Here is a 24,462-nt window from a genome sequence, read left to right as displayed (position 1 = left end):
TTGTGCTATTTGCACAAAGTTACACAGTGAGACGTTTTTCAAATGCATTTTAAAGCGAAACTCATTCGTTTTGTCAAGCTAATGAAGACTAAAGCAACCATTTTTTCCAAATTCCTCACCATCTGATTTTATTCAAATGACCAAGACAGAAGATGGATAACTGCATTAACATTCGTATTATTTAGGCTATGTATGGCTGATTTGTGACAGAACTCTCCCTACCCAAAGAGGTTCTGTGTTTTTAAATTAATTCAATTAAAATATGGGAGTATTAATATGAGACTGTGATATAATAGAAACAAACGGTGTCAATTCCATCCATGCCTCCATCCGTGTATAAGACTGAGTCACTTCTTTTTGCCTCACCCATAGGCCCGTCGTGATAAACAGCAAATCAATTAATAGCACCATAAATTTCAATCACACCATTAATTGAAATAAACTCGGTACTTTGCGTATGCGTGCTTGTTTTTTTCCCTCTCTTGATGTTTCCCTCTCCTCTCTCTGAGACGGAATAATAAAACGTTATTATTAGAACCACGGGGCGTCGGTGCCTGCTCACCCCTTCCTTCACATTTCCTCAATGTGAGAGGAGTTAAAATCTTGTGTGAGGTAGACATATTGCTCAAAGTTTAGCATGAGAGACTCATGAGGGAGAGCTAGAGAAACGCTGGTTTAAAAGGCAAATTGAACTGTCGTCAAACCCAAACACGACCGCTGCAGTGTGGTCAGTTTTTTGGATTTAAGCCATATGATGGCCGCTTGATCTGTCTAAGGCGGTATTTCGAGAGGATATACTTGCATTACTATGCCATTATCATATTAGTTGAAAAAGGTCTCCAATTGACAATGTTATGATTTAACACCTTCATTTCTTTAAAAATGTATCATTCTGCAAAATCTGTTATCATGACAGGGCTACCCGCCCAACCTAGACCACTCTGCTGGCAATAATCTCGCTGCCTTCTCAGGCTGAGCTCAACAGAGCCCCAGAATCCAGGGATTCCAAAAGGTGGTACAAAAGGACCCTTGGTACCAGGCCTGATCGATTTTGTAACTGTACCATCAAACCTGTGGTGATTTGAGGAGACAAACAGATCTTCTAAGTCCAAACGTGGTAAAGGTGAAGTTGGGTCGTCTGTAGACCGCTCACGCCAGTAGAGGAACATAGAAATCTGAATGAGTCAGGTCAAGATAGAACAGCCGGGTGATTTAGCACTTGAGTGATCTTCTCAGTTTATACGCATGGATATGGATTGAAGAGATATATAAATATGCAATAGTGACATTTTATGTCAGACATGAATGGTTCTTCAAGTTCCATATTAAAACTTGTTACGCATTTGGTATTCAGAAAGAGAAGGAAAAAGCAAAAGAAATATTAAAGTGGTCCCTTAAAATTAAAGGTTCTTTACCAAATAAGCCAAAACGCCAGCGACTGACAGAGGAATCAGTGTTTTATTTCAGTGTTGAGTGTGTGTGAATATTCAGAGGTGGGCCTTAAACATGAACAGACACGACAGACAGTAAAATCACCAAGAGAGTAGGAGCAGGCAATAACAGTACATGAAGCGGGAGACGGTCTCACAGTCAGGGTTTCCACTGGGGAATTAACCAATCACCTCTAAGCTTTCATCAAACACACATTTGTTACTGACGCATTTCATCCAAGCTGTGAATTTCAAATCAAGATGATGAAATTATGCCATCATTTTACCCACATTCACTATTTACACACAATAAGGCTGAATATCCAGCAAACAAGGTCTAAATTAGGAAATAGCTTAATTTTGTTAACACCATCATTATCAAGGAAAAAAAAAAAACTAAACCCAGCTCAACGAGAGATAAAAACCAAGCAGCACTTTTGGTTGCTAACAATCAGAGAGTTCAGTAACAGCAAACTGAAAATCAGCATAAAATAGAACAAAAACAAACAATATAGACCGATGAGAATGTTAATTTTAGTCTACTTCTCCTGTTGAACATGCAGCTGTCTGATGGTTGTAGTAAACATTTAGATCGAATGCCAGTGGACTGAAAAGCCACGATCTAATTAGCGTTGTTGAATGAGTTTTACTTGTAATCGAAAGCTGGACAACACAGATTTTAACCAGTGAGCTGCAGTAAATGTTTACCTACTAGCTGTGCGCTTAATTCGTCCACTGGTCTCAGTTAAAAAGTGCAACGGTCATTTGTTTCCACACACTGGCTAGCTTTTGTGTTGTTTCTCTAAAACATGACAACTTTGTTTTAATAAATAAATAAATAAGTAAATAAATAAATAAATAGGGCTGCACAATTATTCCAACTACAAAAGCCGAGACAATCACGTTTTTATTCAGACCTATCGATGAAATGTATAAAAAGAACACGGGCACTTAAGAATTTCAATGCACATGGTGGAAAAAAAAACAATCAAACAGCAAGGTCAAAAGACTAATTAAATAATAATGAATAATAAGCGGAACTCATAGGTTAGGAGGATAGTTTATCCTGGACTTGACTGGGGTAACAACTTGATATTTTCAACTTATTTGGAATAGTTTAAACGTCATCCTATCTGTTTATGAGCCATGGTACAAGCCTTGAAGGATGTTCCTCCAGTCCTTAGCAGTGTATTGTTGTTTAATGCTCTGCGCTAATGTGACTGTAAATGTTCTCATCAAATAGTGTAAATTAGGGTTAGCATCGTAGCTACAGGCCAATGACAGAGCAATACACCTCCAGAAGAACTGGAAATACCATGTGTGAGAGCAGAGGCTTAAAGTGGATAGATATTTTAAAAAAAATCAACACAATAGCAGTGGATTTACTGTTGATTTATCATGGTTACTCTCTGATACCATCTTGAGGAAGTTTATGGAAGTGTACAACATAAACAGAACTGTATTTATGTTTCTAATGCATTGTTTCAAAATATAATGTCTTGAAGGTCTCAAATAAATTGGTTATCACTTTGAGAAGTATGGATACCTCGCTGGAAGATGACTTTCATAACAATATAACCAAAATCTGTTTATTTTCATCATGGTACGTGCAGCAGGTGCTGTTTGGACAAGAACTAAAGAACGATGAAGTAGAAATACTGTCTTTATCCAGATGGGAAAACATAAGTTCCAACACTGATAAGCCTATGGCGCTACAGTAAAAAGTAAATGTGCTGTTTTGTACGGCTTCCTCTCAATTGTTAGGTTTCCAACACAGAGATCTAGTTCAATGAAGTTTGCAACTTAATTAAAGATCAAGACGAAAACTGGAAAATCTGTATAATTATTGCATGCAAAATCCAAGCATTGATAGCGTTGTCTCCTAACAAAAAAAAAAAAAAAAAAAAAAGCCCTATGTAAGTTAATGATGCAAAGTCAGCAGAATGCAGTCTGGTAAAGGGGAACAGGCCTTGTGACCGTCGACCAGTGGGTTATTCCCCACTACACCTATTTTAAACCGTAAGACCAAGTTATGGGCTGTAAATTCTGCAGCATACTGCGACTGAATGCTCTACACGTTTGGTGCATCCAAAGGGACAATCCTCACTGTTTGACTGGAAGGCAACTTGACTTCATGGTAATCCTAAATGCTTGAATGGAAGCATGCAGTGACAGCATGAGCATGCTTCTCCAACACTGAGGTATTGTTTTCCCAATGAGAGGACCTGTGACGTTGCACAGTTTGACGACAAAACTCTGAACGCATCCTAGAAGCGCGAACATCAATGGAGAACCCAGATATGAACATTCCAGAAGCCCCGCCTTCTCTTTACAGTTGCCAAGACAATGAGCAGAAGAAGTTGATTTCACCAGATAGTGTTAAAGATGTTCTCACAAATATATAATTGTATTTTTATAGAGCTTTCGCGTTCCCCTGTGTAATATACAAGCACACACACACACACACCAAGCACAGAGACGACGCTCTTGGTACATCAGCCCATTCGACAATTCAGACAATCAGAATTAGTTTCAAGCTGTTGTTTTGCAATGATGAGGCTATTATTCAAGATTTTTAAAGGAGGGAGGGGAAAATAATAAATAACATTCCATTATTAAAACAATCCATAGCTGCGTCCGAAACCCAGGGGCTGCATCTTAAGAAAGTCTCGGCCTATGTAAGCCGGGTCCTTCGAAGGCCACGGAGACCGGATAGGCTGGAAGTGGCTGTGACATTAGGCTGTCCAGTTTTCACCAGCGTGTCCCACTTTTAGCATAACTGCTGTGATCTAGCAACCGTGACATTGGAAGCACAGAGAAGCAGTGATGCTGTTAAAAACAACCGGCTGGGGAGGCAAGCAGGCTGTTACCGCAGCAGGAACGGACATCTCTGAAAACGTCGGAGCACTTTTAGCAATAAAAGGGATATCTTCCTGAACCGAGCAGATATTTGAGTTTTACATGGGTACACTCTTGTCTAAAAACATCTTAAAAGTTAATTTTGGGCTGCGAAGGATACACCAGATTCATCCCTTAAATCTGGGAAAGGAAGGGTGCACTTGTCCTAACCAGCCTACGAAGGATGCGGCCCCTGAATATGGACACAGCCCCTATGTTCAGAAAAATGTACATGAAGATAAAAGAGGTGCATGCCAGAGGATAATTTTACCTAATGCCTCTCAACCAGCTTAGAGCATTGAGCTTCACCTTTAGTCTGCTTGATGGCCGTATTCTCACAGAGTCTATGTTTTCTCAGATACTCACATTTCCCATCATACCTCCACTGAAAGCAAGACCAGTTAAAGCTGACTTCTTCGCTTGAGGACAGTCTAAGCTGAAAAGTATTTGTATTTATCTGGGAAAACAAAACAAAAAAGTCATAGCTATGGACCCCTTTTACCTCACTGGACATTATTTTGTCTTTTACATACAGTATATCAAGGCAGAACAATCTAAAACAATCGGCAATCCAAATCATTCTCACCAAATGACCTCAACATCTGTGTTTGCGCCAGTCCAACATTCACAACATTATAGTTTTAAGATGCAGTGGCTTCCCAGAGACAATGGTCTTCATCCTATTCTGCAACCATTTCTCTTTCACTTGCATTCAATACTTAACCGGTCCATCTTTTCCAGACTGCTCCAGGTGAGGGCAGACATCTTTAAAAATAGGAATCCATCGTTTCACAGTTTGCATCACTCCCATTCTGCAGAAATACATTTCCAAAGGAGGCTTCATTCCTTCGTGCCCCATCGCAGCCACAAAAAAAAATCACACGTCTCCTCTGAAGTTCAGATAATGCAAGGAGGAAGGCCGATCGTCTTCCTTGGCTTTTCTTTGTCTTCAGTTCATCCATCAGGACTGGGTCATGCAATGATAGATGGAATAAAATTTTGTAAGCTGGAGCTTTTCCCTCTCACCACTGCCCTACTCGTTCGTCTCTCCTACTTCTTCTTCTTCTTCTTCTTCTTCTTCACTGATCCAGGCTTAGTCTTTATCATTGTAGGTAGCGGTAGACTTTGAAGCAATGGTTACCAGAGTCGGCGACCACCACGTGTCCGTCCGAGGTCAGCGCCAGACCTTGTGGTCCGTACAAGGGGTCTGCGGATGTGTTGATGTAGGACAGGAAGGAGCCACTGCCGTCAAAAACCTGAGCGAGTTAGAAGCCAGAGAGAAAGGGTATTTATAACCGTGGTTTATTGCCACGGTACACTGAGGAAAAAAACATAAATCAGTGGCGCACCTGTATTCTGCTGTTGCCCCAGTCAGCTACAATGATGTTCCCGTTGACGTCCACAGCTACACCAGTGGGAGCGTTGAACTGGCCGTTACCTTCCCCGTTGGAGCCAAACTTTAACACCAGCTCTCCCTCAGCGGTAAAAACCTGACAGGAAGGATATCAGATCGAGTGCAGTCATTGATTTTATTCCTTCTTTTAATCAATAACGACACGGAGACAAACGCATGGTGCTGCACACCTTGACAGAGTGGTTGTGAAAGTCCGTGACGATGATCTCATTGTTCTTGTTCACCGCCGCAAAGTGTGGCCCTTCAGGACAAGAAGACAGAAACAACAATGAACGGATGTTTTATTTTAAGATGTTATCCCCTCGTTAAAGACGTAGTCGACAAACTAAACGCTACAAATTACGCCAGCGATTTGCTCTCTTAAGGTGTGTGAGGAACCAAACAAGGGAGCTTAAGGTTTAGACACACTTGGTGTGCAGAAGAGAGCCAGATTTTGCTGTCCAGGTAATAATAATTTTTGTCCTTCTACAAAACACTGGCCAGAATTTGTCTAAAAATACTTACTCTTTACTCTAGCCATTCGTGTCAAAAAGAAAATGTAGTTGAACTTCACATTTTGCTGTTTTAGAAATTACTTAATAATACAAGAATATTTAGAAATACTTTGAAAAGATTCCCTGAGTTTACCACCAAGAACCAATCTTCTTTTAGAGATATATTCAACAATATTTTGAGTTTACCACAACTCAACTCTTGAATGGTGTCTGTTTAAAAGATAAATCAGAGAACCAATCTTCTTTTAGAGACCTAATCGACAATAGTTTGTATTAATTATTAGAAATTAAATTTCTGCTGTGTTGATTTCAACGATATGATAATTTACCCTACAGAGTTTAACGGTTTACCTGCAAACTGCTTGTCACCATTGCCTCGACTCCCAAACTTAGTGATCAGCTTGCCGCTCAGCTGGAAGATGAAGACTGTACACGCCTTGTTGTCAACGACGATCACGTGACCATTTTGGTCCACGGACACGCCTTTTGGCCCCATCAGTCTCCCGGAGCCCAGTTTGGCCTTGGACACAGCAAATATCACAGTTATGGCCTAAGGTTGCTGAACCAGCCAAGTGTAAGTATTGAATAATCAAACAACCGACCTTGAACTTGCCCTCGCAGGTGAAGATGCTGACCCACTTGTTATCGTAGTCGGCGATGATGATGTCGCCGCTGGGGTGCACGGCTACTCCCGTCGGGCGCTGCAGCTGGCCGGGAGACCGTCCACGGACCCCGAAGCGGCTCTTAAACTCCCCCTCATTCGAGAAAATCTGAGGATGAAGTGGGTTTTTGAGCTTAGCTTGCACTTCTAGATCTTTGAAAGGTCTGATGACTTGAAGAACTGAGGTCTACCTGAACACACTGATTGTTGCTGTCAGCTATCAGAATCCTGCCGGTGGAGGACGCAGCTACGCCTTGAAGGTTGGTGAACTCGCCTTTATTTCTACCTTTAGTTCCTTAAAAGACAAAAACGTATTATAAAAGACAATTTTTTCTGTACAATTGTTAGTTAGGCCACTAATTAATGACCTAAAGTTCTGGCCTCCTACATCTGTGGACCTATACCATGGATTGTCAACTTACTTAGTTCCTTCTTGTATGTCTGAAGTTCAGATTGGTAGCCCAGATTATTACAGGCTAAATCACTAATAGAGCTTACTTTTTTGTTTCATAGTCTACAGTTTGCGGCATTTGCCACTTTAGGTGTTCTCACCGATCTTGAAGATGAGATCGTCCTCGATGGGATTCTGAGTTTTTCGTCGCGGTGTGCCCAGAGCGCTGCTGGCCCTCTTGGAGCCTTTCTTCTTCTGGCCGGGAGACTTTCCTCGCCTCTTTGTCCCGTCGGAGGAGCCCGTTGATGGGGTGGCGTTGGCTGCTGAGTTAGTCGCTGTTGTGGTGGATGGAGACACCTAAAACACCCGCAGAGAATGGTTAGTAAAAGGCGTGTTCTGTAACTGATCACGGCCACTCTAGTAAACCGTCTTGTTATAAATCAGTACTTAAAACCTTTTCACAAATCACAGATCCTTTATTGGTCAGGCCAGAGGGAAGAGGGCTCATTTGTTAACTGGTGAATAGAGTTTAATTGGTCTTTGATTTCACATGGCTTGATCTGTTAAAGCACAATTAAGTGCATGAAGTGTTAAATTACGAGAGAAACAGGAGCGTCATGTGGATGTTTTCATTGGTGCCATACAACGCAAAACTTTAGCTTCTTGTTAAAACAAAACGGCCTTCTTTTGGAAATTATCTAAAGTTGGCACTAAATTCAAACTGTCTGTGGGTCATTTTTAATTCTAAGTTTGTTGAGATCAAGTTATTCTTGGAAAAACAAACAGCTTAATGAAAAACTAACCTTAAAACTAATCTGTACTTTGGCGGTGGTTAATGTAAACCAAGACTTTGGTACTTGATGAGAAATCAGGTAAAGTGTCCATGAAAGTGCGCTTTTCTCATTTCGCCTATAGGTACACTTTCTAAACATCGGACAAAAACCCAGAACTGCCATTTACCATCTTCTCGGTTCTGGCTCACAAAACGTTTCATCCAAATTCAGCTAACTCCGGATGCAATGCATGACACGAGAAGGTTCGACCCACCTCGACCTCCACCTCTGACGCCTTGGCGATGGTCAGCTTGAAGGGACTTCCTTTGATGTGCTGGTCGTACAGACGGAGAGCCAGGGAGAAGTCGCCCTCCTTGGGCACCGTGTAAACAAACTCGTAGGTACCGTTCTTGTGGTCTACTATCTCACCGTCGACGATGCTGCCATCAGGGGTGAATACCTACGTGAACCCATGTTTTAGTCAGTTTACTGAAATTGTCCAGAGAAAATTAAGTTATACAGCCAGGGGAGAAATAAACTAAACCCAAAGGTCCAACAGCTTTTAGTTCTAGTTTCATTCTTTGACATCGAGGACTGTCTGTTGGGAAATCTATTCCTGAGAAGGTTGGGATCTCCGTAATGTCTCTTCCTGCAGACTAATGGACTTCAGGCTGTTTGGAATTGGCTTTATAGACATTCATCATTGTGTTAACACCCTAGCGCGCTTCAGACCAGTAAACAAGACATATTACTGCATCCAAAGAGGTGGACATGTCTGCTCATGGTCAGATAATCAAGCGATGTACTCAACCTTCTTAATTCCTGCAGACACATTAAGGGTGTACTTACCGTGTTCTTTGGACTATGCGGCACACTTAAAATCCATAAATTTTCTCAAATTGATGGTGCACCTTGTATATGATCACCGTTGTGCTTACTGACTGATTTTATATGGTACGATGTTCTCAAAAATCTGTTAGAATGTCTAAGTATGACTTTGGTTAGCAACGAAGCCGCTCCGCTCAATGGATATTAGGAGCATTACGGTACACTGTGTCACTACCTAATAGGACCCCTGAGCTGTCTACAAGACTGCCTGACTGTAATGTCTAAACTAGAAGTGCATTCATGTAAAGCAGCCTGAAGTATGCGCTAGCAACAATAAACCTAATAAGTTAATTTAATATAAAAGTTTATTTTGGCCTTATGTTAGAAACAGGGCAGGGGAGTTATTTTACGCGTTTGTGAAGAATATTAAGTGCGCCTTATAATCCGTTGCACCTTATGTTCTGAAAAATATGGTAGTTTTTCCCCATGGTTTCCCCATGGTTTCCCCATTCATACTCGGGTTTTTGTTTTTTTTTACCCGAGTATGAATCCTTGAAACAAACCTCTGCAGATAAGATGGCGTTGCCGCTCTTGCAGGCTCCGCCTGACTTGTCTCTTGTCACTATAGTAACCGAAGCAGGATGTCCCACAATGCACTGCTCCAAGCCGGTACCCATGGCTTCACTCTGACTTGCCACAGCGCTGGAGGAGAAGACAAGGATTAGAGCAGGGTTAGAGACAAAATAATCCATGTTCTGTTGTACTTCATGCTTGTATCACATTACCTTGTTGTTACAATGGTCCCCAAGTTATGAATGGATTTTCTCAGCCCGTCTGTCTCCATCACCAGGTCCAGCTGGTCGTTCTCCTCCGGCTGGCACGGCATCCTGAGGATAGCCAGCTCCTTCAGCCTCTCCTCCAGCTCATGCTCCACCTCCAGGGTCGCCACGCTCGCCTCCTCAGCCAGAGCTTCCTCCGTCTGGGTACAGGCGGCCGTAATGTCCCCGTCTCCACGGGTCAGGTTGTCTATCTGAGCTTGGAGCACCTGAAGACACGGACAGATAACTCTTCAGTGCTTGCAGGTTGCCTTTGCTGCCAGTTCAGAGCACAATGGATACATGCAAACTGCTCAAAGCTGTCCTACAGGCACATAAACTCTGTAACAGCCACAGTTTTCAGCACAGACAGAATCATGGCCCAGTTCGTCATGGTCGCACCTTTTGCTTGAGCCCATATGTGACTTCGAGCTCCATCAGGAGGACGCTCTTTCGGACGTCCAGCTGCTTGTGCAGGTCCTCGAAGCTGGACTGGATGTCCTCTTCGATGGAAGCTCTCTGATTGGTCAGCTGCTGGAGGATCTCCTTAACGAAGGACAGAGCATCTGAGATCTGGGGGAGTCTGCAGAGAACAGGGGGGGAAAGGGTTAATTTCATGATTTAGTTTACACAAACATTTGTTTCTTTCTGAAATTTATTTAACCACCCTTGTTCTGGTCTGTTTAATATGTTTGATTGATTAAATAATCTGTAAATACTTAAATCTGATGCCCTTCATCTCGTGTTTTCCCACACATGGCCACTAGATGTCAGTGTCTCCCTGTTTCTGGGGCCCAGGAACGTTCAAACTTGTGCGGCTCAAATTTGCAAAGTTTAATGTTTTCTTTCAATAGAAATACAATAATATTCCCCCTAATGCAATATTTCAAAGCTTTAACTTCCCTCTCTGCTTCCGAATAAACTAATTATTTCAAGGTTCTGTCCCTTATTTTTTATATTTATGTATTTTTATTTTATTTATTTTTAATTTTTGCTTATTATTATTATTATTGTTGTTGTTGTTGGCTACCATTTTACTTTTGATATGTGTGCAGTGATACTTGATCATATTTACTATGTATTTCTGCAAGTTCGAGTGGGCGATGGGTGGGAGGAATGTTGTTTATTATAAATTTGTTAAGATTTAAAACCTTCAATAAAATGTGTTGACAAAATAAAAAGAAATACAAAAATATTTGAGTTTTTTTTATATATATTTTTTAGTTTTACTTGTTAAGCAGTAAATTTCGCACGTAATTTTATATTGAAATAAATTACATAGACAGACGTTTGTAGGTAAAGGGATCCAAATCCCAAAAAAAAAAAACGGTGTCAGAGTTTGATTTTTATCTTGAATAAAACCGTTTGTTCTAGTCAACTAGAATAAATCAGGGAGTCACTGTTTCTTTAAATAAGTTATATTTTGCTAACTTTCCTTTTTATAAAGGTTTACATTTTCCTGTGAATATCTCCCCCTAAAAAAACACACAAATTAAGTCCGTTTGCGTCAAACGTGGCTGTAGGGCCACATTTTAGTGCAGTTCTTAAACTGAGGTCCAGGGCCACACAAAATCCTTCTGGGGGCCGTAAAATGGCCCCAGAGCCAAACGTCGGACACCACTGCTCTAGCTTTTTTTTCCTGTGGATTTCTTTACAGATCTCAGATCACACCAGGTTAAGGAGCCATCCTTTTAACATCGGAACACAATAAGTGAAAATATCCGTCTTTGTTATTTTGGGCTTCTGCTCTCCGTCCGTACCGGCTCTGGACGGCCCCGAGTTTCTCCTGCAGCCGGCTCCGGTGCTGCTCCAGGGCTTGGCTGAGCGCCACCTTGGGGTGATCCTCGTGGGCCGGCAGGCAGTCCTCACACAGCGCGCACTCACAGGCGCCGCAGTACAGGTCAGCCACCTGCAGACACAGACAGGGACCGAGTTACCGCGGGACTCAAACCCCCAACAAATATCCGCCTTTGGGTTAACCTTTCAGGCTTAAAATCCAGAAGCCTCCATGCACAGGATCAAATGAAACAAGCCATAACCACTCAGCGGGTCTCATTTCGTTGTAAAGGATCGCCAAAAGGAAGGAGGAAGGAGGTGGGGTTAATCTTGTTGAGGTAGCTGGTCATGAAGCGTCGCTGCTAAAGGATTTCAGCGTTTTCGCCTCCTCACCTTCCCTGCATGCTGCAGACAGGTGTTCTTGCTGGGCGTGGCCTCCAGGACGGTGCACTCCTCGCTGCTGCTGTCTGGGGAGTGTTGGTGGGCCTCCATGTGCGAGCGGCGGCCTGGTGGTGGTGGTGGGCGGTCCTCGTTCCTCACCGCAGCCGGAGGAAGGAGCTTCGCCTTCAGGGTTCCCTGCGTTGGTTTGCAGAGGGGTTGCTTAGGTATCCTGAGTCTCTTGGCTGTTTACTCCATCGTTCATTCAGGAGAATGGAGAAACCCCCTCAAGTAGAGACAGTTTGCACATTCTGGGTCCAAAAAGACCTGTCCTGGTCCTCTCTTTTTGATTGGTTTCAGTCAGCGAGGCGATTCGACTTCATCCTTCTATGGATCTGAGGGTAGCTACACCGTCCCACAGTCCTGACGGCTCGGTGTGGGTCCCATCTAAATTATTCTTCTAGTTCCAGGCAGCTTTTTGCTCCATTGAAACAGAACCCAAACCAACGACTAGCAGACTGTTTCCCCTTCAGGAACGATTCATGGAAAACCGAGGCAGCTGGTTTCATTCGTAGAGGACTGAGGGTGAATCCACTGATTCCTGCGGAGAGAAAAAATATGAAAGAACGCCAGGAATTAGAGGTTTAAACAGAAAGGCAGATAAATATGTTTAAAATTATGTGTTTCTGATGAACCTTCAGCCGGTTAGCTCGCCCCTGTTTCAATGATTAGGATCTTCCATGGCACTCAATGATATACTCAGGGTTTTTTTTTATCTTGATTTAAGTTTATTTATTTAATAAGGGACAAAGCATACTAATGGAAATGTACGTGTAAATATGCCAGATTACGGCCTACGGCTAATTTCCATCTGTGGTCCCTTCAGCAGGTTGAGTCGACAACATAAAATAATAAAATCAATAGAACAGTAAAAACAATTATAGCAGTGAGCCATCATGGCTGTGAGCATTATAACCAGGGGGAGATATTACATAGAGAGATAACGTTTCCATGAAAACAATAAGATAAAAAAATTAAAGGAAAAGCAAGAACAATGAAAAATATAGTGGATAATACAGCATACAGACCAAGGGAGTAAGAGGACCATACATATTTCACTGGTGTTAAGAAGCTAAATTATATATCAAAGGACTGATTAAAGTGTTAAATGTGAAACTATATTGCAGATTGCCCGATTACAGTTAATACAAAGTGCCATTTTAAGCACACATTACCAAAAACTTATTACATTAATTAAATACCAATGATTATTATCATATTGTAATTCATGAAAAAATTATGAATGGTTCCCCAACAGGTTTCCAGTATTAAACAAATACACAAATTTAGGCACGGATATGGCAACAGTGTTTTAAGATGTCTGGTAAAAGAGGCCAGAGACGGGAGTTCACGCATTCATTTATAGTTTTATGTATAGTTTAATACTGAACTCCAGAAAAAAATGCTTCGATTAAAGGCACTCTTTCTAAAAGAACCACACAGTCACCTCTAGAACCAGCTCTTTTTGATCTCTTTGAGTTTATTTTTTATTTTTTTTACAAATCCTTGTAACAATACAGGTGCTTGAAATTAACTAACACGGTGACCTGTTACTATCCTAGCATACAAAAGAACACAAAATGAAGCTTTGTGCTTAATTGAGTATTGAGTTATATTCCTGGGATGTGCTGTTGAGTTGTCATGCAGTTCCCCTAGCAGCCACTGGGTGGCAGCCTAGCGGTGTCTGGGTCTCCAGGCTCTGTTGATGCACGTACTGAGCAGAACCCATCCAGCCCAATGCCAGCGTGTCTGTTTGCATAAACCCAATAAATAATCCTTTCCTTTGGTGTCACCGTCAGGATAAACCGAGCTGCGGGAAAGTATTCACACCCTTGAGGATTTTTTTTCTGCTTTTACTTTTAAGTCACGCTGAAAAGTTTCAGATCATGAAATTTTAACATAAAAGTTAACCTGAGCAATTTGTTGTTTTCAAAAAACGATTCAGTGTCTTAAAATAAAAGGTTATCCACACCAAAAGTAATTTCCCCCTGAAGCTAAAGGTTACCGTAACGTGTTTGTGATAAAAGGCGAAGAGTCCACCTCTGTGCAGGGGGGTTCATCCACTTTCTTCTTTGGAGATGTTTCCTAATTCAGTTTCATTTTGCTCATTTAAATCTTTTGTTTAAGGACAAAACAGCATTTAATTTTGATTTAAGTCTAGACCTGGACCAGAACGCCATTAAAAAGATTATTTTCTAGTCTTAGAGATTAGTTTTTTGTTGTTTATTTGAGCCATTCACTGGTGGACCTGCTGGTTTTCCTGCTGCCTGACCCCAGTGAACTTGGGCTTAAGGCTACAAACTGATGACCAGAGATTTTCTCTCTGGGTTTTTTTTTTTTGATAGAAAGCAGAAATTTTGCTTCCATCAGTTACAACAAGTCACCCAGGTCCTGAAGCGTCAAAGCAGCCCGACACTGTCACACTACCACCGATAACTTTGACCACTGCTGTGATATTTGTTTTTTTTTTTTTGTTTTTTTTTTTTCAAAAGCTGTGTTCGTTTTACCTAAACTCATGAAATTTGAATTTGTTTGTGACCTCCCAGATGAGTCGTAAGTGGTAGGTTGGCCTTTACTGGAAAAGTTCTTCTCTGTTCTACGTTTCCTCCTCTTGGGGATAATGGTTCTCACTCTGATCCAATGTGGCACCAAAGCCTAGGAAATTACTCTATGACCTCTGGTAACCTTTCCAGACTGAAAAATGTCAGTCTGGAAAGGTTCTCAAACTGCTTTAGGTAGGTCATGAAGTGTTGCTTTCTGAGGCCTACTTCATGTAGGCAGGCAGGTTCTGCATGGGTCATTTTCTGCAGGTCTGGCACTGATCAAGGAAATTGTACGGCTTACAAAAAAGGGGCCATTTACTTTTGCTCACATGGGGGTTTGATTTGGAGTTTACAAAATTCAAATGCTTCAAATCCTCCAGGTTTGTTGAAGATAAGGGGTTTTGTGGAGCCCCTGGAGCACCGAGGTCATTGTCTCGGTGCAGCCGAGGGATATTTGAGGGGCTTAATGGAGACGTCCCACACAGATGGTGAAGGAGGAGAAGGAAGCGAGCGGAGCAGCACATGGAGATGATCACAAGAACAACTAATCTGGACACGTGCTCAAAATTAAAGCGATCTGCCGTGTGCTGCATCATGCCACCCAGCCACACATTTTCTACCCATAATTTTCTATATTCTGCTCATAGTCAGTATCCAGGAAGATGGTTATGACGGCAATAGTTACTGTAATACTAAGACGGGTGAGAACCTTCAGATATTTAATAGGCTGCTAATTAAAGGTTTAAGAATTTCATTTATTTAAATAGTATGTGATGTTTTGTGACTAGCTTTACAAAGATAAACAAATTGTGTTCAAATTAGAAAGAAAAAAGGGCAAAATGTCCACGCATGGGCATGAAATAGGGGTTTGAATTGGCAAAGGACCAAAATGATGTCGATTTTAATAGTTAGTGAGTCATTTGTTGTCTCCAGACCTCAGATAAGATCTAGGATCATGATTTTTTCCCCCCTACCTAACGTTTCTAGAAAGGCCAGCACTGTGGAGCAGTTGTTGGCGGTGTTACCTAGCATGTTCCCCCCGGGGGATAATGGGTTCCCCGCGGTACTCCGCCTTCGTCCCACAGTCCAAAAGCACGACTGCTGCGTTAGCTGTTCTCTCTACATTGCCCTGAGTGGTGGGTGTGCACAAATCATTGTCTTGTGGGTTTCTGTGTTGCCCCGTCATAAACTGGTGGGCGGTCCGGGGTGTGCCCTGCCTCTCGCCCTTTGACCCCTGGAGACACGCACCAGCCACCCAGCAAGGATAAGCAGATATAGACAACGGATGCACGGATGGGTTACCCCAGGTATATGGGGGGAGTTATGGGTTTAAATCTTCTTCAGCAACAGTTTAACCCCCTAATTCTAGCCTGCTGTTCTGAATTTGGCCCCGTTGACATATTGCACAACACGAAACCAATGAGGAGCCCTATAAAACACTCCACATCAGCAACCATTGCATTTAACCCCTCGGTTCGCTCCCTAATGCTACGGTCCACAGACCAGGGCAAGCCTCCGTCATGGTGCGATCCTCAGGAGGAACTTCTACAGTCCAAAACTAATAAAGAGCTTTTAATGTAGGTCACCAAACTGACTTCAAAGTGATGGGAAAAGGAGGAAGGTTGGGGTTTCTATAGCAACAGGCTGCACAGGAGGGGGTGGGGCTACGGCGGCACCGACCGACAACAGCAACTGGAGCAAAAATGAGAAGCAGAGACGGGTTCTTTAATCCCCCCAAAAAATCCTATATTTATCCTCCTGCATGTGAATGAGTTCACGCAGACGAGCATTCTGGATCACCTCTTCATCAGTGATGAGGAGAAGGTGGAGGAAGAGGAGGTCTGGGCTGCAGGATGGAAAAAATGCATCTCAAATAGGAATCTCAGCAGCGAGGAGCCTGCAGGCGTGAAAGCTGGGCTGCTTCTTGGCTCTGTGGCGACCAAACCAGGTTTGGTTCTCTGAGTAAAACATGAGACCAAATGCTGGTTAATAATTTATAGAGGGGTGGGGGGGTCATGGCGGGCTGTGATTTTTGCCTCCTCCCCCTGAGATGTTCTGATCAGAGGATGTAGCCTCTCCTCCTGCAGACACACACACACATTGTCATAGAGCAGAGGGATTTCTCTGAAGTCCTCCAGTGCACCCCGCCCCCACACACCCCCACACATTTCCATTCATTGATGCTGTGATGTTGCAACGCTGCAAAGGATTCTGGGACTCTCCCTTGCAGAGGGGCTGCGTGTCTGGTGGCGGTCGGTGGCTGTTACAGCGCCGCAGACCGTCCCGGCCCTCCAGAGAGGAGACACAGAGAGGCGTCTGTGAGGAGCTGGCTGGGTGTTTGGGTTTGTTTCATGCTCTGAAAATCTTATTTTCGGCATGATCATGAAAACAACTTAAGGTTTTCACATGGGGTGAGGGACCAGTGGGTGGACGTGTTCAGACAAGTAGATCCTATCGAGTCGTTAGAGTAAACCAGGAGGATATCCGTCCATTAACCAACAAATCAATGAGTTATTCATTGATTTGTTGCAAGAGTTCTGATGAAAATCAACAAGAGGGATCATATTTCTCCAATTTTAGCTTCCCTTCATTGGCTTCCTGTTAAATCAAGAATAGAATTTAAAATTCTTCTTCTAACGTATAAAGCCCTTAATAATCAAGCTCCATCATATATCAGAGCTCTGATTACCCCGTATGTTCCTAACAGAGCACTTCGCTCTCAGACTGCAGGTCTGCTGGTGGTTCCTAGAGTCTCTAAAAGTAGAATGGGAGGCAGATCCTTTAGCTATCAGGCTCCTCTCCTGTGGAACCAACTCCCAGTTTTGGTCCGTGAGGCAGACACCCTGTCTACTTTTAAGACTAGGCTTAAAACTTTTCTTTTTGACAAAAATTATAACTAGTGACTCATGTTACTCTCAGCTACCTTTATAGTTTTACTGCTATAGGCTTAGGTTACTGGAGTATATCAGGATCTAATTTTCTCACTATATTGAGTTCTACTGTTCTTCAATTATGCATTATGTGTTGTCATTTCTGCTTTAACTTTCTGTTCTCTCTCTTTTCTCTTCATAGTAGGTACACCTGGTCTGGCGTTCTGTTAACTTTGACATCATCCAGAGAAGACGACTCACCTGCTACTACCATCTAATGTAGAACAGATTACTAGATCAATGTGTGCTTCTGTGCTTTTTTGTTTCTCTTGTTGTGTCTCTGTTCTGTCTTCTGTAACCCCAGTCGGTCGAGGCAGATGACCGTTCATACTGAGCCCGGTTCTGCCGGAGGTTTTTTTTCCCGTTAATGGGTGGTTTTTCTTCCCACTGTCGCTTCATGCTTGCTCAGTATGAGGGATTGCAGCAAAGCCATGTACAATGCAGATGACTCTTCCTGTGGCTCTACGGTTCCCCAGGAGTGAATGCTGCTTGTCGGGACTTTGATGCAATCAACTGGTTTCCTTATATAGGAAATTTTTGACCAATGTATATAATCTGACCCAATCTGTATAATATGATTGAACTTGACTTTGTAAAGTGCCTTGAGATGACATGTTTCATGATTTGGCGCTATATAAATAAAATTGAATTGAATTGAATTGAATTATTCCATCCATCATCTCCCACCTATCCCTGTTCAGTTTCCAGGACCAGACGGGAAACCTAGCCGTCTTCCTTCCCCAGCAACAACCTGCAGCTCATTCAGGTTCTGCGAGGCATTTCCGTCACTTCATCAGGGACAGCTGGGTTGCCGCCCTAACTTTTCACTGCATAGATTGAGCAAGGCGTCTCGTGGTTCATATCGATTGACAGTATCGCGGTAGCTGTTTCCCGTTCCACCACATCCCAGATCAGTTCTGCTGCATCGGAACCACTGACTCGTTCTTCAGCTACCTGTCGTAAAGACCATTTGAGTTTTCAGACAATTATCCTAGTAGGCATCAGAAGAAAGGTGCGCTGCGGTCATAAAAGGATCAACGCGGTCAAGAAAAATAGCCAGGCAGGCTGCGGGGTTTGGATGGTGAAGTATTAAGAGACCCAACGTGTGCCGAGAACAAATTCTGCCGCACCTTTACACCACCACCACCATCGTTGACCGTTCATGTTGTTTCCACCAAGCTCCATCTCTGGCTCTGTTGTCCCAATGTCGAAGCTAAAACCCAGACTCTGTTGTTTTCGTTCTGACTCTGGATTTGGAGTGTCTGTGTGAGCTGTAGTCTCGGTTTTCTCCCAGAACGGCCCCCATGTGGTCTTCTGCTGCTGCTTGTTTGGTTTAAGGTTGTGAATTCAGAGAGGGCGTTCTGCATGCCTCGGCTGTAACAAGTGGCTGTTTAACCTGCCGTTGCCTTCCTCTCATCTTAAACCAGTTTGACCGTTCTCTTCTGAGATTGACGAGGCCTTTTCCACCACAGAACTGCCGCTAACTGGATGTTTTTAATTGTTAAAGCCAGTCTTCATAAACCTGGATGATGATTGTGCGTGGAAATCCCAATAAAGCAGAGCTTTCTGGCACCAGTAACCATCATTGGTTCAAGTCACTTAAATCCTTTTTCTTTCCTGTAATGCTCGGTCTAAACTTCTGCAAGTCTTCTTCACTACGTCTAGATGGCTGAAAGCATTAAGGTGCTACAGAGGGATTAGCTGATTAGCTCCGTTTGTGCTAAAAGGTATACCTGATAAAGTGGCTGGCCAGTGTAGAAAGTTCCTGCTGGTAATCAAACCATCAAAGTACTTGAACCTGGCCGGTAGCTGCACACACCAACCCCTAAGGGCTTCTCTCTTTTTTGGAAACAGCAGTTTGGCTGCAGCCCTAAATATGGCTGTTGTCCCTCTGACTAAAAGCAATCAGACAGATCATTTAAAGAATGGCAAACACATTGAACCGATGCAAGCCGAGGACGCTCGACTAAAGGCACCCTAAACAGAAACACCACCGGGGCCACACAACAATAGCGGTCTAACCTGTTGGTGTGGTCTCACCGCAGCTGACTGGCGCTGATAAAACACGTGAAAACCCAATCAGCCGGGGGCTACTCGGGTCAGGGCTGTTACGTAACTCGCATCTGCAGAGGCAGCATTCAACAACCAGTCCGTCGCCAGTGTTTTTGCTTGTCGGTGGGACGGAAATAGATAAGATGGACGTCTAAGTCTCCACACAGGCCCAAAAAGCGCAACCCGCTGTTCTGCAACATTCAGCCACCAGAGACGGGTCCGTCTTCTCCGGACATTAGTGAGGGAGAACAAACATTAAATGCTCTGAATATCTGCTACCAAGCCTAATCAAATAGAACCAAAATGACACTGGAAAATCATATTTGAGTTTTCTGATGAAGTACTGTTTAAAGGATGCACATTAAACTCTGATGGAGACACATTATGCCTCTTTATCACTACGACATTAGCTCCTACTATAGCCATAACGTCTCCGTGAGAATATCAGGGTAAAACATAACATTACAGCAAAGCAAGGCAAGTTTATTTATAAAGCACTTCTCAGTAACAAAACGGTTCAAAGTGCTGTACATGAACAGGAACACATTACAGAGGGAAATATTACATAGGAAAATAAAAAACATTACATTAACAAAGGAATAAGCTACGTAAGACCTTGACTAGACTAGTTTCACCAATGACTAACATTCAAAGCTTAATTGTTTCTATTTATACATTAACATACACACAGAAAGCATACTTACTACTACTTAATTGAACTTAATTATTTCTAATAATAATAAGTAATGAACTAGGTAAATCTTCGGGGCTTTTTTTAATCTAAAGTCATTTTATCCACGTTTCTAAAGTTACAACTAGTACCAGAGTCTACTTCTATGGTCCTGTCTTTGTAGGTCAGGAATGATTTATACTTAATTTATACTCTTTCTCCAGTGTGAGATCAATAAAGACTATCTTATCTTATCTTATCTTAATTCATTGTATTAGACCAGCCATAGTGGATCAAAAACTTTGCAGTGTGGATGCATAGATTAAATTATTTATCCTGATGTTGACGTTTCTGTTATTATGTTATCCAGGTAGGTAAATGTCTGTTATCCTTACTGCTTTTATCGTCACATAAACCACGTCAAATCAGCAAAAATTGCCTTTCTCATGCGGCTTAACAAAACCTCAATCCTTTATCTTCAGCTATAGAAGGTTGATAAAACATCCAAAAGAGAATTTATCTATTGAGATTAAAATGGGGATGAAAACAGAGCCCTGAGGAACCCCACATAAAAGGCATTTTCACAAATAGGACAAAAAATAGTTTTTCCTTCTGTAGCAACTACATTTTAATCTCCATTTCTTAAAATGGAGTTAAAATCCATTTACTTTCAGCTTTTTTGAAGCAATCCGGTTCTTTCATGACTCAATGAGCTCAACTCTCAGTTAATTAAAAAGCTGCTCGATTCTGTCTGGATCAGCAGACATGGCTGCATCACCTGATTGCAGAGCTCAATAAAACCCTATTTCAGGGAAACCTGCCGGTAAAAAAAAATCCATAAATCAACACCAGAGTGACACGCAGACCAGGAAAACACAACTCACACTCTCAGGCCATCTGATCTGTCTCCTATTTCGTTCCCACGGGAACGTTTGGGTCTATTTTTTGTTATCCTGTGTCGCAATCACTCATTCATCACCTACAGGTCCCACACACTGTCTTCATATTTTAATGTTCTTTGCTGAAATAAATAAATTGCTTAGTTTTTGTTAACTCTTGCTGCTATAAGGTATCCCAGCATGTCTGTATTTTTTGGTTTTACCATTTTATTCCTGCAGCACATGTTATTCTGTGCCACATTTTCTAGTGTTCTTTATTGTTGTTGTTGATTTTATCAATAATTTGAGTCTATCCATATTTATACAAAGATTCTCATCCCTTTATAAACACACCTTTCTTTGTCTTGCTGTTGTCTCTTTAAGTTGCTTTGTTGTTTAATCTTTTCTAGTTGCTTTGATGGGATTCCAGGGTGAGGCTGAGGAATAAACTTTAAACCAAATCAACCTTTTGTTGCTGTAAAATAATCAGACGCTTAAAAATGACACTTAAAATGAAAGCCAATCTTATATTGGAAAGCATTTATTTTTAAAATACTTAATCTCAAATTTTAAAATACAAATTTAAAACAAGTTAACCATTACCATCCTCAACAACTCGTTGAAAATAAATAAACTAGATAATTTTCTTATCCATACTTTGATTTTTTTTTTTAGAGTTTCCAAGAACTTTATTGATTACATTAGTAATAAGTAAATAAATAAATAGTAGTACAATTTTTTATTTTTTAAAAGATGAACATTGAAAAGTTTGAAGGACAACTAGCTCATACTAACTTTTAAATGTTCATCTTTTTTTAAACTTTTTAAAATCTTTTCAACGCTACAATAGGGAAAAAAAAACACTGTAACCCTTGTTCTTTGCCTGTTTGTCTTTATCTTGTGTACTCTTAGCCGGAGTGGCCAAAGAGAAATTTCACTACAGTAACACTCGTTGACCATAAAGAATCTTTGAATAAATATCTTCCTGTTTCCATCGGACCGCTCTTCAAAATGAGGAAGACGGGGAGAACATACCATTCTAGATCACATGTGTGCTGATATTAATAAACCAGGGAACTGCAAAGAGAAACAAGCTCCTCGCTCCTGGAGTCAGAGCAATAATTAAATAGTTTAAAACGCCGAGAAGTTTGATGAACGAGGACAGACATTTGTTCTGCCATGATGTAAACACAGGAGGACAGTAAGGGAGGTAAAAAGACATCTTAAAGCTTTAACACTATTTAATAAGACGTTCTAATTAGTTTGTAGCTCATTTGGGTTTTTGCAGTTTTAATATTTGTTCTGACACCCAATATTCTTTGTAAGTTATATGTTTTAGTTGGTCTGTTTGGAGGTTTGTTTTATTTACATTTATAGTTATTTTCCATTTCATGCAAGTGCTGCCTGTCTTCTCCTTTTTAGTCTCTTTCTGTGGGATTTATTAAATGCTTTATTAAAAGATTTGGTTTTGAATTTCATTTGGTTCTTTGCTTAGTTTTACAGGGTATTTTCTAGTGATTTTGGTTCTTGCATGTTTTTATTGTTTTTTTACTTTTTGTAGTTTTTGTCCTGTCTTAATTTGAATTTTCTTACCATTTTGTCTTTTTATATATCTCTTTAACAGTTGTTTGATCTTTCTTTTATTTTGCAGCTGTTTGTTTGAAGTGTTTGTATATTAATATTGTGTTGCTTTTGAGGTGTTTTTGATTCACTTTGTTTTACTTCTCCATAATGATAACTAATACACATGCATTTGTTGCTGTATTTCCACCTGCTCTTTAAAGTCTTGTTTGTGGTAATTGTGTTTTTATATCAGGTGCTATGTCTTTTTTGTCATTATATCTTTTAGCAACATTTTAAGTGCTCGTTTCTCATGCTTTCTCTGGCACTTTGTCTCTCTTTAGTCAATTTAGGTCTATTTCCTAATTGTTTTTGCTTTGTGCTTCTTCATAGCACACAGTCTGATTGTTGCCATATTCAGTTTTTCTTTGAGCTGTTTTGCCATTTTAACTTTTAGGAATTAGCTGTTTTATAGACTTGAATCTGACTCCGTATGGTAGGAATTTGTGCTGCTAGTAAAGTTTAATTTTGGGTTTATTTGCTGTTGTTTCAGCGTCTTCCTCAAACGTTTGCTTTTTGCAGTTCTGTTGTGTTTTTGGCTCCCCCTGTGAATTTATATTGATTCCCTCTATGTTGATCTTTGTATTTTTATTTTTTTGGTGATGTTTTCGGCCCATTTTCCATCCCTTTTTGACTGAATTTTCCAGCAGAGCGACCAGTTTTAAACATGGTTTTAAGCAGAATCAGTGGCCCCCGTGGCCCCCGGCTGCTGATCGGCTGCATCTGCCACTGATCCATCTGTGTTCTGCAGGAACTCCATGTTCCAATAAACAGAATCTGTCGCTCTGATAAGACCTCGGTTTCACTTCAGAGAAGTGACGTACCTCCTGTTTCTGTTAGCGGACAGGATGCTAACGTTTGCATGCAGGCCTGACAGCACACACACACACACTGAACACACAAACACACACTTATTTACACACAGAAAGCTGATTAGTTTGAGCTGCATTCACTCATTTATGCAGTCTGTCCATCCTCATTTATTCCATCCCTGCTTCAATCCCTGCTCTCCTCCCACATCCCCCTCTCTGAGGCTCAGAGCATGCTACAGCTGCTGCTGTCACCCCATAACATTCCTCCACCCATCCATCACTCATCCATCCATCCATCCATCCATCCACCCACCATCCATCCACCTGTCCTTCTGTCCCCAGGAAAGGAATCCGGCCCTCACCCTGTTTTCCAGGCGATCAGTGGGAGCGTCTGTTTTGCAGCCTGAAGCCATCGCGTCATGATACCGTCTTGTTTGCTGCCTCTCCTCTCCTCCTGGTCTGCGTGTGTGAGTAGGAGGGGGAGGATATCATCATCACGGCAACACCAGCAGCTTGCAGCAGCACCACCACGCCAGAGGAGGGGCGGCTGGGGCGTACGAGGGCTCATGCAAGCTGCACTTTGAGCAGCCAATCAGGAGACAGACACAGGAAAAAGAAGAGAGGGGATTGGTCCATGTTTTCACACACACTCTCTCTCTCAATGACACTCTGTTCATCTTAGTGTCGCTCGCCCTTTTATTCCTCTGTTTTCTTTTTTCTCCTTTTTTTTGCAAATATATATTATATTATATTATATTATATTATATTATATTATATTATATTATATTATATTAGCAGTGATGCAGCTGGTAGCACTGTTGCCTTGCAGCAAGAATCTCCTGGGTTTAAAACTAGGACCTCTGGCTTTCTCCCATAGTCCAAAAACATGACTGTTCGGTTGATCTAAGGCAGAGGCCTACACTGCAAAAAGAGAACTAAAAATAAGTAAAATTTTCTTGAAATTAATGTATTTGCCCTTGATTTGAGCAAGTAAATAAGATTATTTGCCAATGGAATGAGTATTTTTACCCCTAAAATA

At 41.7% G+C, this 24,462-nt stretch overlaps 1 protein-coding gene across 2 annotated transcripts; it reads right to left on the bottom strand.

The window, feature by feature from the left end:
- Positions 1-1,439: 1,439 nt before the first annotated feature.
- LOC105918951 (tripartite motif-containing protein 2) lies at positions 1,440-24,046 on the bottom strand. 2 transcript variants are annotated; one of them, XM_036133958.1, is made up of 14 exons: positions 23,786-24,046; positions 11,874-12,459; positions 11,465-11,613; positions 10,107-10,287; positions 9,675-9,934; positions 9,453-9,591; positions 8,336-8,521; positions 7,450-7,645; positions 7,089-7,183; positions 6,839-7,006; positions 6,588-6,756; positions 5,913-5,983; positions 5,678-5,818; positions 1,440-5,584 (listed from the first exon to the last, which is right to left on the bottom strand). In XM_036133958.1, the coding sequence occupies exons 2-14, from the start codon at positions 11,970-11,972 to the stop codon at positions 5,432-5,434; spliced, it is 2,007 nt and encodes a 668-aa protein (XP_035989851.1). In that variant the 5' UTR covers positions 11,973-12,459; positions 23,786-24,046; the 3' UTR covers positions 1,440-5,431. The 2 variants fall into 2 exon arrangements, with proteins under 2 accessions (XP_035989851.1, XP_012709597.2); XM_012854143.3 differs by having other exon boundaries at positions 7,089-7,192; positions 23,786-24,043.
- Positions 24,047-24,462: the final 416 nt, after the last annotated feature.

Source organism: Fundulus heteroclitus, unplaced genomic scaffold, assembly GCF_011125445.2.
Source record: "Fundulus heteroclitus isolate FHET01 unplaced genomic scaffold, MU-UCD_Fhet_4.1 scaffold_71, whole genome shotgun sequence".
NCBI classification, from domain to species: domain Eukaryota; kingdom Metazoa; phylum Chordata; class Actinopteri; order Cyprinodontiformes; family Fundulidae; genus Fundulus; species Fundulus heteroclitus.
This window is presented reverse-complemented; position numbering and strand designations above follow the sequence as displayed.

Excerpts from the sequence above, each read along its gene's own strand:
- LOC105918951 (XM_012854143.3), bottom strand. The coding sequence starts at position 11,972 with ATGGAGGCCCACCAACACTCCCCAGACAGCAGCAGCGAGGAGTGCACC. Across the intron at positions 7,193-7,449 it reads CGATCTCATCTTCAAGATCG|GAACTAAAGGTAGAAATAAA; the intron begins GTGAGAACACCT and ends TTGTCTTTTAAG. Across the intron at positions 6,757-6,838 it reads CCTGCGAGGGCAAGTTCAAG|GCCAAACTGGGCTCCGGGAG; the intron begins GTCGGTTGTTTG and ends GCTGTGTCCAAG.